Genomic DNA, 17,731 nt, shown 5'->3' on the forward strand with positions numbered 1-17,731 from the left:
ATTTAAAGTGGAATATATTATTTCTATTATTAGCAATGTTATTATACAGTATTATTTTCTTCTTTTAGATGTGTTGATTTCTTTGAGCCTGCCATTAGAATAGTTAGGAACTGCAGAAGGCTCTATTCTCCACTTTTATTAAAAGAAAAAGAAATGAGAAATAGAGAAAAAAATAGAAAAATTTCTTGTATGAGCAAGAGAATCTAAGAAGACAGTTGTTATTGGAGCCTTTTCTGGTGTTAAGAAAATTAAGAATTCCTGTTCTTGCCTTCATTCCTGTAAAGTCCAAAAGAAATCTTCCTGTTTTGAGGCAACACTACCTGCTTGTTTTCTTTTGTGGCTCTTTAAGTAATGCTGCCTTTTAAGCTAATTTTTGCCCTCTCTTTCCTCTCATCCCATCTAAACTAGGACTATTGAAGGCCTAGTTGGCAAGCATATTCTTGTTTATCAACCCAAAACATGAGGGTGGGTAGTATCATGAGTGTGGACAAAACCACACTAGTGAATACAGGGGAAAAGAAAATTCAAATGTGCAAAGTTTAGAGTATGTAGGAAAAATGAACAGATGACGCTAGGGCTAGTTTAAAAAGGGAATGCTTGTTTGCTCGGTGGGACTAAACACCTAGATTCCCTACCTATATCCTCTTACTGATTTGAAATTTTTGGAAGAGGCACCACTGTTTTCATCAGTTCGTATACAGGAGAGTAGAGAGTTAAAATTTGCGTCTCGATTCTAGATTAGACAATAGATACTGGCCATTGTCATAGGAAGAGATCACACTTGACATTTGGGAATGTGTTATTCTCATAGATTTCCTTCTTTAAGCAGAAGTGACAAAGGTCATGGAACTAGTAATGAATGGATCTGTAGATATAATCTCCAGATATATTTTTAAAATAGCCTATTCCATTAGAAATAGCAGAAAAGTTGTTTTACAGAACCCCTTGAGAATTTTGAACCACTTAGTAGGACAGGAGACAAAGCTCTTGCCCAGCAACTGAACAGATCAAAATCTACCTCTGTAAGTATCTTTGAGATTAGAAATGCAGTTTTAGGTTACAGAATCTAAGACTGACTTTTTGGGATGGCTCTAGGTTAAGTTGAGTCTCTGGAGCCCATGTTGCTTTGACCACCAATTCCAGGATTAGCCTGAGACCACTCAACATTTATGGTCATTGGTTTGGGAAAACCCATATTTCAGGAGTCCTTAGGAGTTCTATCAATGTTATTGTATAGCTTCAAAAATTTTTTCCAAAGGATGCCATTATATACATCTGTGAATTAGATTGTATTGTGGTTTACATATTATTTGGCAGACTGCTTTTTATGCTTACAAAATTTGAATATCTTTCCAGATTGGCTTTTATAGGTCATTATAGGATCCCGTTACAGGGGTATATTAGTTCTCCATTCATGGATATTTTGGTTGCTTATTATTGGCTATCATAAGCAATACTTGAGTGAACATCCTTGTTTTTGTGTATAATATTATATATATGTACATATTCATTTTATTGGGCCTTCGACTGTTTTTATAGAATAAATTTAAATTTTTGAAAGTAAATGAATCTCATATATTGCCTCTTTTATTTATAAAATATATTGTTAACACAAAGATAGTGCAGGTCTCTCTTAACACATGGTATGCTTTCCATATCATTAAAAATTATAGACTTGATGACTTCATTAAAAAGCATATTGATCACGTACTAGGTATAGTACACAGTTGCAAGTCATGTGATATTTGTGTCTGTTCAAATTTAGAATTCCTTCTTGGCACTCAAACCTCCATAGACTACTTTATCTCTTTTAAAGTTGATATAACTAAAATACCCTCATTGCTGCTACTGTCTGTACAAGCAACTGAAATCCAATGACAGGGCACTATTATTAGAGTTAGACAGACCTAGACTTGAATCCTGGCCTTATCTTTTAATAATTCTGTACCCTTAGGCAAGTTATATAATCTCTCTAAATCTAACTTTTCTCTACTATAAAATGGGCATATCTACTTCATAGGTGAAATTAAGGTTACATGTATGCAAAGTATCTATCACATAGTAAGTGCTCAACAGATGGTAGCTATTCTTATTAATATCTCTAATAATGAAGATGATAAGTTTATGATAAAATTCTCATTGTTCATAATCTTTCAATTCCAAGTGCTGTTATCATTAAATGCTTCATCCAGTAGTTTCTAGTCACTCTCAAGAGTGGATTGACCAGCAGGGAGCAACATTTATAGCTTTGTCTCATAGATTGTGCCAAGAATTATTCTGTATATTACATCATTTTGTTCTCAGACCTCTTCCCCTTCCAGCATGAAATAGTGTAGGATATTTATAAGTTTTTGTTTGGTTGGATTTCTTTCACTGTTACCTGAGCACTGCCATTTTTAAGCATGTGTCATCTAGGTAAGACTTATTTGCCTACTAATTCATGAACCTGAGTGAGAGAATAATGCTGGGATGGCAGCAGCAGTAGACTGGACAAGCACTTCATTCACTTTTCCCTAAAATTATATCTGTGGCTGATGATAGCTTCTCTTGATAACTAGAAGTAAATAACAAATAAATATTTCTTATATCACTTCAGCAGTTTGGCTTCAGTAATATGTTAAAAGATTATTTTATTTTTAAGTTATTAGTCCTTTAAGATAAAAACTATTAAAGTAATTGAATTTCATTTTCCTTCTCCAAAGAAACAGTTTTTTATAATATATTCTATGTCAAGGGAAGAATTAGTTAAGAGAAAACCTTTGTTTGAAAAGTGAGAAAAATTACCCAGGCAACCTGTATATGTTACCACTGTGCTGATTAATCATCGCCAACATTAATCACTGTCATCAGTTATCACAGGAAGATGACTGCTGAACAGTCGACACTATTATCATTCCATCATTTTTCTACTGATCAATTTAGTACAAAAGATTAACTGTACACAATTATGAGGATTACAACATCAAGCCTAAATAGAGAAGCAGTACTTTAATAATATAGAAAATTATGAATTTTCTTTTCACATTTCTTCAGTTACTTGATTTATTGATTTGATAAAGCCCTGTGTTTTACAATGAATACACTTTTCACAGAGGTATCTTTTAAATTAAAAAGTCTGACTACAGGTAATAGCTTACCTAATTTCTTTCACTTGTATGAGTTGAAATGGGGGAATAACCAAGTCATAGTGTTGTGCATTTGTAGGTAAATAAGCTCAATATATTTTTGTAAAAATTTCAAAATGTTAAATTTATTAGATGATTATTTAACCATCTATCTATATGTTGATATTAGATGATTATTTAACCATCTATCTATATGTTGATTATTTAACCATCTATCTATGACATTTCTAAAATGCCTCATTATTTTACATTATATTGACTTTTTTGAAAGTTACTTGATATTCTTTTTGTAATGAATTGGAATAACAAATATATTTCATCATTTACTCCAGAATAGTCAGAAATGTATGCATTTTATACTCATTTCATGTTAAGGAAAAATAACAGCAACTTTTTTCCCCTCCAAAAGCGTGGCTCACTTTAGTTGTTTAATTTAAATAGATTGATTGCTATGAGCATTATGAAATTAATACTTATTTTCTAACAAGTATTCAAGAATGCAGATGCGTAATCAAAGTTTTAGTAATAAAAATTTTATGCTGCAAAACTTCAACGATGATTTGTGTAAAAGCTCATTAATGTTAAACTCTTTGTTCTGTATTTCAAAAATAGTAATTTTAAATTATGACAAATTTTCTATAAATAACATTCCTATACTCATATTGAATCAGATTTCTAAGTAAATAATTTATTATTAAATGTCATTTTCGATATGATTTATTTTCACTACACCTAGTAAGTGACTATCATAATTTTGGTTAATTTCTTTCAAGTAGGAATTACGATTAGCATTTTTATTTTTGTATACAGAGGAAAAAGGAAGGATATTCTCTGTTGCACTTAAAAATTAAATTACAAGTCTATTTTCTGTGCTAAATTAAAACCTGCTACATTCCTCAGTGTAAAAAAAAAAAATACGGTCAGGTAGTAGAACCAAACTTTGCAGTCTTTGCTTTCTTTGGAGAGCAAATTATTTCAGGATGAAAAACCTCAATAAAAATGAGACGGATACTACCTATTTTTAAGGATGCCCAGTTATATAGTTCTGTTTGATAAGTAATTGATTAGATCAGACTATTAAACCATTTAATCTGGCATGTGCATTGTGTGTGATAAAAGGAATCCAACTGTGAATTTGAGTGTATTAAATAATCTTCAGGAAGTTCCACAAAAAACATTTGAATGCCTTGAAACTTGCAATAACCATGTTTGTTCCAAACACATTTGCTTTGCCTAGGTTTTGCCCATCAGGTTGAAGAAATGCTAATCTTGTTGCATTCAGCAGCTGGGTTTTTTCAATATTCTTTTCCTTTTCCTAGGGGTTAATTAGCCTTCTTTGAAAATGTGGCCTATTTATCTGTAGATTCGCATGATTCAGCCAGAGCTGGCTGTACAAAGCAGATCCGTTAACAGGCGGGTGTGTCCAACTGCTTAATTAGCCAGAATAAAAAGGTCCTTTGTCAAACAAGCATCTGTTGCTCTTGACACACCTGACAGCCACATTAGGCAAGGATGACTAGACTGAAATTGTGTATGTCTTTCCTGCAAGAATATACAACTCATTTACATATGGGCTACATCTTGGACAAACTGCAGGGGTTTATTTAGCTTATCAAAATGGATTAATGTGACTGCATTTGTGGCTGATAAACAAATATCACTTGAAAGGAGGCTGTGAAGGAACTAAACTAACCAAATTACTCCCAAACATAAACAAAGCACCAGAAAGCACTGCTTGACGAATGGGAACACCTCAAAAGTACACACAAACCTTTATGCTGAGTTTAAAACAAAAACCTACAAATGAAACATGCTAAGACACTACCCTCATGTGATGATCCTTGCTCTGCAGAAATGCTGGAAAGCTACCAGAATACTCTGAATGAGTCAGTGGGTTTAAATGATCTGTTTAGCAAAATTTGGCAAGAGGGTTATATTCTAATTTGTCTGCTGTTACATCCGGTCTTCAGAATTAATCAGTAAAAATGTCTCTGGAAAAATACTTATTAGTTGGATTTTATTATGGCCTCAGTAGAAAAAGAATACTTCCTAATTTCGATGTCAAACAGAGAAGGGATGGCTGTTCATTGTTATTGGAAGTATAGATGAAATCCGATGGATTATAAATCCCAAAGACTTTACTATTCAGACCAACAGTCTCTAGAATTTATTTGGAGCCCCTGTCATCATGATATTGCAGAGTAAATATAGTAATGATGACATCATCGGCTTTAGAGTCCTACAAACCTAGGTTTGAATTCAGGCTCTTCCCCTACTAGCTGTGTGGCTTTTAGCAAGTTATTTTAATCCATTTGTGCCTCAGTTTTCTCATTTGTTAAGTGGAAATAATAATAGTTCCATTATGGAGATCTTCTGAGGATTAAATAAAAAGATGCATTTCAAGCACTTAGTATATTGCATGGCACCTGGAAAAGACATGTTAAATGAGATAATTAATAATGGTTATGACTTTTTGAGCCAATCTCTGGAAGGGATGTGGCCTTGGCAAAGAGAGCCTCTTAAAGTTGAGGAAGACACTGCAATCAGAGGAGAATGAAGTTGTGTCTATTAAGGGAAAATGGTAACAAAACCGAGAGATTAAATTATTATCGGTTGGTATGATCATATAATCTAGGAGCCAAAGAGATTAGATAATGAACAGAAACTTGGGAGTAAACAGAAGATGTTCAGGGATAATTATTGGTTGCCTTGGCTTGGGTTTTATGTGCCCGTTTTGATATAGTGTGTACATAGAGCCAGAGGCTGGATGGAAAGTTCTCCGTGATGCTTTCCACTTTAATTTACATAAGCTATAATTTTCTGTCCATCTTACTTTTCCCACTCTATTCTGTAAAGTTTGAATAATTGGGATCCTTTTCTTTCTTTCTCATTCTAAAAGTTCACCAATTTGCTTTTCTTGACTCATTTCACATCTACCTGTACCATGTCTCTTATGGAATTCAGGTCTTCCAACTTGGTCTAGTAGTTTAGTGCGTGAGCTTTAATGTTATGTCGAAAGCTGCCTTTCCTACTTCTTGCTGTTTGACTTTGGTTAAGTGACTTAACATCTCCACAGCCTCTGTTGACTCATCTATAAAATGAAGAAGCGAACTTACACATTTCTATTAGTAAAGTGGTCTAATTCCTCTTCTGTATAAAATAAGTAAACCAGTATAAATGTTGTCAGTATTGTCTTAAACACAAAAAGAAACTTCTATTTTCAATCTGGATTTGTAAGACTAAGTTTTTGGTTATCCCAAAAGGTATTTTAAGGTCAAATGACTATAGAGACCAAGCAAGTGAATGAGTTGCACCATTTAAATAATTTGCCTATAAAACAATATGGATTGGCTTTTCTACATTTTCAGATTTTTCAAGAGAATCTGGAAATTTGGTTGTTAATGCAAAGCTTTCTGATTTTTAAATGTCGGCAATTAAGAATTTTAATTTGTAGCCACTCTGAGCCAGAGTCTTTCTGTGGAGTCTAATATAGTCCATAAGGTGCCAAGTTCCAAATCTATGCCTTTTATCTTCTGATAAGCTCTCACTGGTAGTTTATTAAGAAATTTTAGGAATTACTTTCAAAGTACATTTAATTTTTAAAGAGACCTCCATTCTTTATATTTTCATGTTTGATCTAAAACAGTAAATGTCAAACTTTGGGTTATATACCAAAAACATCTGTGTAGACTAGTCTGCAATACAATGTATGGGCACATGAGAGAGCCTGGACACAGCTCCCAGCAGTGTTGGGAGAAATAGGAGAGAGTTTTAGTGTGAGTGACTTCACTGTAAGAAACTCATCCACCCTTGACTGAGCAGTTTAAACAGGAAGCTATAACTGGCACCCCTGACTTCCTCATTTGTATATTGCACTGACAAAGGCCATCATCTATCTTGCATTGAGAAGAGGCATAAGAAAACCTCAGTGAAGATGGCATCTAACATCTTGTTCATTCCTCATTCCCTACAAAAGGATATCACCTTATTGTCACTAAGACCTCCTCTGCTGTGGCACAAATGGCATCAACAGTCTATAAATATGTAATGAATCAAAGAATGCTGGCATTTGCTTTTTTGGGGGGAGTGGATGGGGGTAGGGTATTTCTTCCCTCCAAGATATAATAAAGAGGAAGAAACCCAGATAGGGTTCTTAATGTGTATGTCCCTACCCCAAATTTTGGGAACCCTGGTCTTTCAGCAATCTTAATGCAAGTTTTATGTAGTGAATTCTGTCATTCTTAAACATTTTCAGGCATATCCATTGTCTTAATGCTAGTACAAAAGGTGTGTGTGTCTTTGCATGTATGTATGTGTCTGTGTGGGTTTGGAAATCAATGCTACGCTTTTTTAAAATTAGCCACCATTTGGGAGATTTCACATAAAAATCTGAATTTTCATCTTCTTTTGAGATTGGAACTGGCAGCTACAGTTTATTCTTCCTACAAATGCATAATTTCCTGGAGCTGAACAATAGCTGACCCAAATAAATGGGACGGTAGCCACAGTCTCCACTACATTCCTTCTATTTAAGCCCCTAGGCACCTTTACTCTGTGTACCTGAGTTTCCTCATTATAAATGGAGATTATAATCATACAAACCACATTGAGTTGTTACATGGATTACTTTATTTATAAATTAATATTTAAAGAATTTAGAAGAGTCCTTAGCACATGTGAAACAATCAGTGTTAGCTGTTATCTGATATACCTTTTACACGTGATGAGGTTTATTGTGCTGCTTTAGGGTTTTGAGTAACAAAAGAATAAGAACAATCATCTAAAGTGATGCCAATGTCAAGGTCTAAAAGAAAAATAAGCACAGATTCAAAGTGAAGAGGCAGAGTCTTGTGTCTGCTCCTGTCACCTTGAGCCGGTCTCAAACTCTCTGAGCTTTAGTTTCTTCATTTATAAAATACGAAGGGAAGATTAGATGTCTTCAGAGGTACATTTCTAAAATTCAATGAGATGATAGAAAAGGTTTGGGGGAAAATTGGGAGAGGTCACACTGTAACAAAAGATGCTAAGAGGGGTTAATTTTCTACTTGAAAGAACTGAATATGCTTTCAGAATTTTCTTAGGAAAAATTAATGTTCACCATACCATTCACAGATTTGAACCATAATGCAGTATTTTTCTTAAGCTACCAATTAAATACTGTTTTTATCCCCAGTAAAGAAAATTAGAATTCTGGTCCCTGCTCAATGGCAAAGAAATTAATATTTATTCTATTGACTATATAAGTAGCAAAAGGGAATGTCAAGACCAGGAGGTCTGAGAAACCACACTTGTTAGAGGACATGCTACAAAATTTAATCCTGTGTTAGTGGGTTAGGCACACAAGAACTGAAAAATGTGCTGTGTTGAATTGTGAATGACAAAAGATAATATTTTATGTCTTCCTTTAAAAGTTTTGTTTCCTCTCCATCTTTCAAAATATTAAACATTATTGATATTTGGCTATCTTCGTGTAAGAATATCACTGAACTTTGATTTTATTACTGTGTCATACCACAGAAGGAGAAAATCAGCTTGATCCTTTGGATAAGTTTAGGGTATATCAATTGGTATTTGGATATATATTAATTTTTGTAGATCAGCGATTAGTTGGAAAGGACCTTAGAAAGAATTTATTCTAAATTGTACACCTATGGTGACATCCTAATAGTCCATAAAAGTGTCTAGAAAGTATAGTTTATGATATGTTTGCGTCCAGTTAATGTTTGAATTCTGAGAATTGAGTATTTGGACATAATTTTGGGCTATAATTTATAATGTGCTTGAAACAGTTTGTAACAGATGAGAACTATGGAAGGTAGATTTCAATCAAGTTCAACCTTTATAGCCTGAGGATAATAAAAGGTACTAATGGGAATTTTTTAAAATGTGGATTAATAATTTTCTGTATTTTAAAAGTGGTCAAAATGGCTATAAATATGCATGGGATATCATGATGGTATGCTGGGATAAGAGATATTCTGAGATTTGAAAGTTAGTCTCAGTATTAGATATTAAGAACAAATGCAGTGCTGCTGCCAGTCATGCAAAGGGAGCATTTTAACCTTTATTTCTATTTTAATATATTTCAGAGACCATCATGCAGACATCAGAGACCGGGTCGGACACAGGTTCGACAGTGACTTTACAGACATCTGTGGCTAGTCAAGCAGCAGTGCCTACACAGGTGGTACAGCAAGTACCAGTACAACAACAGGTAAGGAGCGGCTATTCTCAGAGAGGACACTGTGCCTTTCATTATACTGACTCTTCAATACAGCTGTGTCCAAAAATGATTTGGATTATACTTTCTGGCACAATGGATGCTAAGATAGGCCTAGTTCAGTTCTTAGGTTAATTCAGCAAGTATTTCTTTAGCATTTCCTAGATGTGCCAAGTTCTTTCTGTATTAGCCTATAGGGATGCAAAGATAAATACTTAAACTGTAATCCCTACTCTGAAAGAGCCTCTTAACTCTTAAAAAGAGCATTTGTTTATAATTTGATCACCCTAAGTAGGTTTTCTCCTACTCTTCTCCCCTCCCTATTCTTTATCACAACTTACTATTTCTTTCATACTGAAATGTCAGCAGTCATATTTTTATATAGTTGGCTCACAGTAGTACTTAATAAAGAGAAGATGGATTTAACTTACAAGCAGAGATTTTGCCTTTGTGATGTTTTAGAAAGTGCCTGGGACTTATGGTGACTGATAAATACTGTTTAATGAAAATTAAATTAAAGGTCTGGAGAGCTGAGTCTTCCCATTTTAAAAAATTGAGAATGAATTTCTCATCACATTTACTACAGGGCTTATTCATACTCAACACTTGGCTTGTTTTGGAAAGATACTGACAAAATAATGCTATTCATGCCAGCTAATAGTTCTGTATGTAGATCGTGAATGCATTGGCCTGTCATTTCTTCTAAAGCGTGGCGAGAAAATAAGTGAGAAAGATCATGTCATAAAACATTATCTTGAGACTTAAGATTTGCCTGTAATTTCTTAGTATTCAGGAGAATCTTTAGCAAATGTCGCTTTTACAATTATAAGTAAGGAGAGGGATATCTTTTCTTAAATGATAGAGGGACTCAAGGTTATATTCTTCTTGGGAGATAGAAGTGGGCTGGGCAGGGAGAGTGTTAGAATTATGCAAGGTCTTTGATTCTCAGGGTAGGCAAAGACATGTGAAGTGATTTTTTAAAAAAATTGTAGCACATTCCTTTTTCTCGTCTCTACCATGCACACATATACACACACACACACAAACACACACATACACACTCGTACTTCCAGTTTATTAAGTTGAACTATATGCAGTTGTGATCCACAAAATTAACAATTTCATATGTTTTAATCTATTAGTTATGTTTCTTATTCTTTCTCTCTTTTTTACCATTAAAAATGAGTCTTTCCAAAATGGTTTTTAAAGGTATTATCGATGTCATCACCAATTTCAAGACTAAACATTATTCATAAAAGGTTATAATCCAAAGAGCAAATAGAGAACAATTAGCACAGTGTTATATATAGTTTTAGAAAAATAACAAACTATCAATATTAAGCAAATGTTGAATAGTTGCACTCATTCTGGTTTGGTTTTTTGTCTCATTTATGGAAGAAGGATGGCCTTGGACGTGACTATCTCTAACAACACTGTGATGAAGATTGTGTTCCTATCTCCAGAAGGTGCCCTCCTGAGGCATGTCTGTAATATCCATATCTGGCCCTCTCCTGGACTATCTTTTCATTCTTCCTCTCTCCCTCCCTCTCTTTTTAAAAAACTTTTTATTGAATTTAGATATCAAAAGATAATCACTATAGGTCTTATCTAGTGTATATAATTAGCCTAAAAAGTCAAATAGTTCAGCAGATTTGTTATTTAAAAAAAAGCAGCCCTCAACCTCCCTCTACTCCCATGAACACCTTATCAAAGGCAACAACTTTTGCCTCTTTTTACCTATTTTGATATTTACCTCCATGTCTCCAAAACTAATAGTTATTTTTAATGTTGGTTAATTTTTTTTAGCTTTAAGCATTCTTATCATGCTCCTCTTTTCTGATGCCTACCACACCATACACACCCTCCCCCTAACACATATACACATCCTTTCTGTCCCCTAGGCCTCTGTTAATCCTGGTTGAACTATATGCAGTTTTTGATCTACAGCAACCACAATTTCATACATTTTAGCCTAATAGTTCTGTTTTAATTTTGGTATCATTACTCAGTGTGTGTGTGTGTGATGATGATGATAATTGTGTGTGTGTGTGTGTGTGTGTGTGTGTATATATATATATATATATATATATATATATATATATATATATATATATATAAAGAGAGAGAGAGAGAGAGAGAGAAATATAAATTCTATTCAAATCTAGCCATGTAGTAAGCTGTGATTATCTTCCTTTCCTGGAAAACTCACTTTCCCTGGATTTAATGACCATATGTTTTCTTAACGAAGCCTCTCAGAGCTTCAGTCTGGATTGATTGTCCTTTGCTCAGCTCCCATACTAGGATCTCCTTTTTCCATCAGCTGGATTTTTTTTTTTTTTTTTTTTTTTTTTTTTTTGCCTTTCCTGTTTCCTGAATCAATGTTTTAAACTCTTTCTGGATTTGCCTTGAGCACAACTTCCAGTAACTTCCTAAGAAATAACAAATGTTAGAGCTTTTATGTGTCTGAGAGCAAATATATTTATCTTCACAGTTGTTTGGTAGTTGATGGGTACAGAATTTTGGGTCGGAAATAATTTTCTTCAGAATTTTGAAAGGATTACTCCATTGTCTTCTGGTTTACGTGACTGCTATGGAAAAGTCAAACACCATTCTGACTTCTGATCCTTTATATGTGTTCTATGTGATTATTTTTTTCTCTCCGAAAGTTTATAGACTGTTGGAAATCCCAGTTTCTTGAAATTCATGGTGATATGTCTTGATATGGGCCTATTTTCATACATTGTATTGGAACCTTGGTGGTCCTTTTCAATCTGGACCTTCATGTTCTTCAGTTCTTCAATTTTTCTTCAATTTTTCATTTATAATTACCTCCACTCTTCTTTCTCCTTTTTTACTTTTTGGACTTTCTCATTCTACTTTCAGTTTGATCTTCCAGCCTATCTATTACTTTTCTATCATAATTGTAATTTTCAAGAGCTTTTAAAAACTTTCCTCTATGTTCCTTTTTCATAACATCATATTTCATTTCCCAATTATAATATATTTTTATCTCTCTCTAAAGATATTAATTTTTTTAAGTTGTTAAAATTTTTCTCTCTTTAGTCTATAGACTCTCTTTAGTCTATAGAAAGAAATAGTCTATTTCTTTCAAGCTCCTTTTGTTGTTTATGTTTCATTTTAGAAGTTTTTCTCAGATGTCTGGTAATCTTTGGGTGTTTATTCATATTTAAAATTGTGGGGATAAAAGGCTAGTTTGAATGCATGAGTGGATCTTGTTGACTTCAATATAGGGTCATATTCTGGGCTTTTTAATTGGAGACCCTCTGATATCACTATCTTTGTTTTTCTTCTTGAGCTAGTTTTATTATTAAAGAAGACATTTCCAGCTTCCTGCTTAGCAGGTGGACTCTGGGCTTGTAGAAGCTAAGCAGGCAAAGGGAATTGGGTGTTTCTTGCACTAATTCATTTAATACGTCTCTTTTTCACATGGTATCATTTGTGTTTGGTCTTCCTCGGTGCAGACATTAAATAAAAGCATAAACTTCCAAACTTTCACCCAAGTCATGGAGGACCAGTCACCTCCCTGCATGGAGTTGATGGAGGGGGTCTGTTTGGTTCTTAAATAGAGTCACTTTTTATATTAGTTGCATGTATTAAAAACCAAAAGTTAAATTGCTGTCAGAAGTGGAAAATCAGTATCATCAGCCATAAAAAGAAGTTTATACATACACACACATTGTTCATGTCCTCATAAAAAATATTCTCGTGTACACATGGACCACACTTTGGAAAACATTGCACTGTGCTGTGCGGGTCATTCCCAACAGGCATATTTTTCAATTCCTCAAGTTTTCTCTTTCTTCTTGGGCATTGTAGGCAGGTGATACCTTATGTCCCCTTACACCAAGCAAAGAAAGGGAGAACTCTTATTTTCTTTATGTCAACTAAATGTTTTTCTCTTCTGTAATTTATTTTTTTCTAGTACACTGTTATGTTTGAAGCTCTGTGTTGAATTCTAATGGCGTCTTTCTGGATGTAAATTGTCTATAACTGATAAGATTAGTGCTATAGTAATTGTTTATTGCTCTAACATGTCTATAATCTTTGTATTGTTAATGTTCTGATGTCATCTTGAGTTTTCAAACTGGATACCTTTAAAAGCTTCTAGCTTTTATCACCGACCCATGATTATTATTGAAATCATGTCATTGATGTCAAGGTAGTTTACTTCTATTGATTCAACTTTAATTGGGTCCTTGCTTTGGCAAAATAGACATTAAGAGAAAGCTTACAGCTGAAATTTTTAATGATGAGATATGTAATATATGTATTGGAAAGTTGAGAAACCAGAAAATTTTAAGATCCTACTATATTGTTCTGTTTCTTCAAAGCCCTAAGGGTTCTAATTTAGTATAATAAGTACCAAATAAAATGTTGAGTCTAAAATTATTTCTGTGTTTTTTTTATTTATTCTATATAATCTCAAGAACCAACTTGTCACCTTTCCTAGTTCAAGAGTGGAAAATTCTGAGCAAAGATTACAAGGTCTTGTTATATAATACTTTATCAAATTTCCTATCTTTAGTATTTTTTCATTATTTCACAAAACACCATAGAGTTTTAGCTTCCAAATACTGCCATTGTTGCCCTATTCAATAAAATCTAAAAAAAAATTCAAGTTCAGTATCTTGATTAAAAACTAAAATTTTGAAATTAGTCATCCTATCATTTCTATAAGAAGATTTTCCTGTCCAATGGGTCACTATAGACTTTGACTAGAAAAGAGCTCTTCTCCCTTTCCCTTCCCCTGCCTTTAGTGATTTGTTAGTTTGTTGTAGATTATCCTTCAGACTGATCATTTTATGTGTAAACATTAGAGGTCTTCTGAACCTACTTGCCCTAGAACTGGATTAAAAATCCAGGAGAGGAAAAAAGGGAAATGCTTTTTTATTATTCCATTCTCTCCCATAGCTGGCCAGTTTAGATTCTTTTTAAGGTATAACTTAGACAAAAGTCAGAATTTTTATTTCTTGTTTTAATCTTGGGCTCCAGGTATTCCACAAATGCTACTGACAGTGAAAATAATTTCTAAACTACCTTGAAAAAGGCTCCAAGACTTTTTTCTCTCTCTCAAGTTTTTTCTCTCTCTCAAGTTTTTTTCTCTCTCTCAAGACTTTTTTCTCTCTCTCAAGTTTCTCGGTTTTAATTGCTTTCCAAACTACGGTTTCTCCTCTCTCTACTGTCTCTGCCTATCTTCCCCTTTCCTTGCAAAGTGGCACACATTTTTTCTTTCAACCTGGGCTAGTGTGTTGTCTCTATATTGCTGCTTCTAAGCGTAATGTCCCAGGCACGGTAGAACCCTGGGTTGAGGAGGTTCTTTTAAAATCCAAAGATTTTTTTATAGAAGCTGGCAACTTTGTTCAAATTCTTTTATTATCAGAAATTGTGGTCTTTATCTTTTTCTGTGCAGGGACTTCATGTGTTTCTAGTGAGTCTTTGGTATATTATTGGAACATCAAAACTTCTTAAATGCGATTAAAGCTCATTTCAAGATTGTATTCAGATAAGAACCTTTGTTTTTATATAAATCACCTATCTAGGCAGTGACTCTTTGTTTATAATGTGAATTATTAAAATGAATGGAATAGTTATGTGGTTATGTTATTTCTTTTTGATTAATATCAGTCTATAACATAATCAGCATTTCCTCATAAGTTATAGTACATCCTGGAGAGTGAGCTTATTATCCCTGTGGTCAAAAGGATAAGTGACAGTTTTTTGGGGAAACAAATCCAACCAGAATTGTCAATTAGGTTCTAAGCAAAGGGCAGTCTTCAAGAAGGGTAAATGTTAAATGAATCTTCTCTAATAGATCATAGAATATCTTGAAAATGATGCCTTAATGCCTTAACCTTTAGGAAATAGATTTTAGGAGTTGAACTTTGATATGACTACTCCTTGAACTTTGATATGACTACTCCTGAGATACACACATTCGACCATGACTTCTGCAGTGGGTCGTTTCTGTTCTCACTTCTGTTTGCCATATTCCCGTGATGTAGTATACCAGAAAGAAATCCTGATAATTGGTAATATACCCATGAAAAAGTTATTTTGGTGTAAGCAATGGATAGTGATTAAGGAAAAAAAAAAAGATTTCCTATAGTATGTTAAACCCATAACAGAATATTCTATTGGATCAAAATTTGAACATATTATCTTAAAAGGGTCCCTTTGCTAGTTTGGAGAGCTAAGTGTGAGGTAGTACACTCTGTCATTCTTGTGTTCATCTTTCCTTTCTGTTCAGGGTCAAGAGGTTTGCTTTCTGAGCATCCTAGCTTTGATGGACATGAATAGAATTCCTTTCATTTGAGACCATTATCTCATATAATCAACAGAAACAAAGACATTTCTCTCTGGTTTTCTCTTCCTTGGGGCTTGATTCCCATTGGCTTGGTTTCCTAAGGGGACAGTGTTCTTATAATTAAGACCGTGGCAGACATTCTAAAAGATGTGGTTACATTTTTAAATGAATTTCAGTTGAAAGTCTTTTTGTAAAAATAACAAAAGACAATGATTTTAGTTCTTGAAGAGCATAATTACTTTTAGAATGAGAAATACTAATTTTTCAAATCCTATGTAAAAAATAAGATGTTTCAGAGGAATATGCTGATTTACAATTGAAATAAAATTTGCTGTACCAATCCAATATGTTGGTCCTTTAGTTGACTATCTCTACTGAATATTTGTGAAAATAAGAGCTCTACTATTTAAATAGTCGAGTAGTCATATTCTTTGAATTTGTTAAGTGACTTTAAAAATATTTTCTCATTTGGAGTTAGATGACTGTGATCAGTTTAGTATAACATATTTTAAGAGATATTTGCCGGGCACTGTATTAAATGCTAGGGTTTCAAAGGTAATTTGACATGGTACCTGATCATAGGAAGATAACTTTTGAAGGAGATATTGTTATAGAATGGATACAAAGTGCCTTAGGAGTAAAGACGGAGATTGTTCTTGGGAATAAGGGTTAGTAATGTCATCCCCAAGGATATGACTTTTGAGTTGTATGCCAAAGGAGAAGTTGGAGTTGAGAAGGAAAACAAACTGGAAGAGAGAACAGTGTTGTGGGAGATTTGGTCAGATAATCCATTTGTGATATCTTTACGTCTGTCCCTTCCCTAGTACAGTTATACTTTTTCCTCTTCAGCCGACATATTTATTTATGTATTCCCCTGCTGCCAGTTTTCTTGACAGAGACATCTACACTTGTCTGTTACATTTCCCTTTTGTCCAACTACTTCTTATTCCATGAAATTTGGATGCTACCCATACAATTATAGATACTGTGAACTCTGCTCAGTGCAAAATCTAACGGTATTCCTTAGGATCTTTCTGGGTTTTTCTTCAACACTTGATATTGTTGACTATCATATATTTCTCTTCTTCCATGGATTGTGGGCTTCTCCTTTTATTTCTTTGAGGACTACTTCATCAAAGAAAACAGGTTTTGAAGAGGTTGAACGTGAGATTTACAGTTAGAAGGTATGAATTCAAATTCCAGCCCTGGCTCTTTCTTCTTATGTGACTTTAAATGAATTATTAACCTTTCTGAGGTTCAATTTCCTCATGTATCAAATAGGAACAATAATTTTTAGTTTATACTTAGCTACAAATATGAAATAGTTTAGGATAGTACCTGGTATATAATAAATTAATAAATTTATTATTTCACTATTATTATTTTGATTGTTATATTATTAGTAGTAGTTGTACTAATATTATCTGACTCCTCTAATATTGGGAGTTTTTGATCTTTAATATAAGATTTGGCCTGTGGTCTTCTGTTTTTGCACTCACTCTCAAATAACTCATCTTCTGTAGCCATTATAGTCTTAGAAAAGGTTGCTTCCATTTTCTTTACTAAGCAAAAACCTCTGGTTCTTCCTTGTATTGCTCTGGATTGTGAGTTCTGGAGGCTCAGGCTCTGGATCAGAATGCACACTAACTTGGTCTGACCTCAAGGGGCAGTATTGGTTTTCTCTATCCTGGATAGGCACTTTGTGCTATCACCATAGTGATTAGAGAAAATGCCAGATTTCTCAATAAAGATCAGGAATACCTCCAGTATTTTATTCAGATAATGAAATAAAATAATTTTGGATCAAGTGTGATGTTGGGGTAGGATATAAGATTTTAGGAAGTTAAGGTGAGAATAATATATTAATAGCTTAGCTAGCCTGATTGGAATTTGGACTTCTAGTTAGAAGAGACTTAAACTATTTCATTTAATTTAACTATTCCAAAGCACCTCCACCACTGAATTGAAGAAAATGTTCTTCTTCTCAATCACTTAGTTGTATTGACTTATTTTAGTTGATTCCATAATTTCATTCTTAGAGATATGTTTCCTATGAATATC

At 33.7% G+C, this 17,731-nt stretch overlaps 1 protein-coding gene across 8 annotated transcripts in view; it reads left to right on the top strand.

The window, feature by feature from the left end:
• The window catches only part of RFX3 (regulatory factor X3), a 252,018-nt gene that overhangs the window by 104,806 nt on the left and 129,481 nt on the right, over positions 1–17,731 (top strand). For all 8 annotated transcript variants that reach the window (XM_039885934.1, XM_039886267.1, XM_039886016.1 and 5 more), the window contains one exon: positions 9,215–9,339. In XM_039885934.1, coding sequence (XP_039741868.1) covers positions 9,223–9,339 — 117 coding nt within the window. In that variant the 5' untranslated portion in view covers positions 9,215–9,222. Of the gene's footprint in view, positions 1–9,214; positions 9,340–17,731 lie in introns of those variants that run through there.

The sequence above is a fragment of the Pteropus medius genome, unplaced genomic scaffold (genome assembly GCF_902729225.1).
Source record: "Pteropus medius unplaced genomic scaffold, Ma_sr-lr_union100, whole genome shotgun sequence".
Taxonomy (NCBI): Eukaryota; Metazoa; Chordata; class Mammalia; order Chiroptera; family Pteropodidae; genus Pteropus; species Pteropus medius.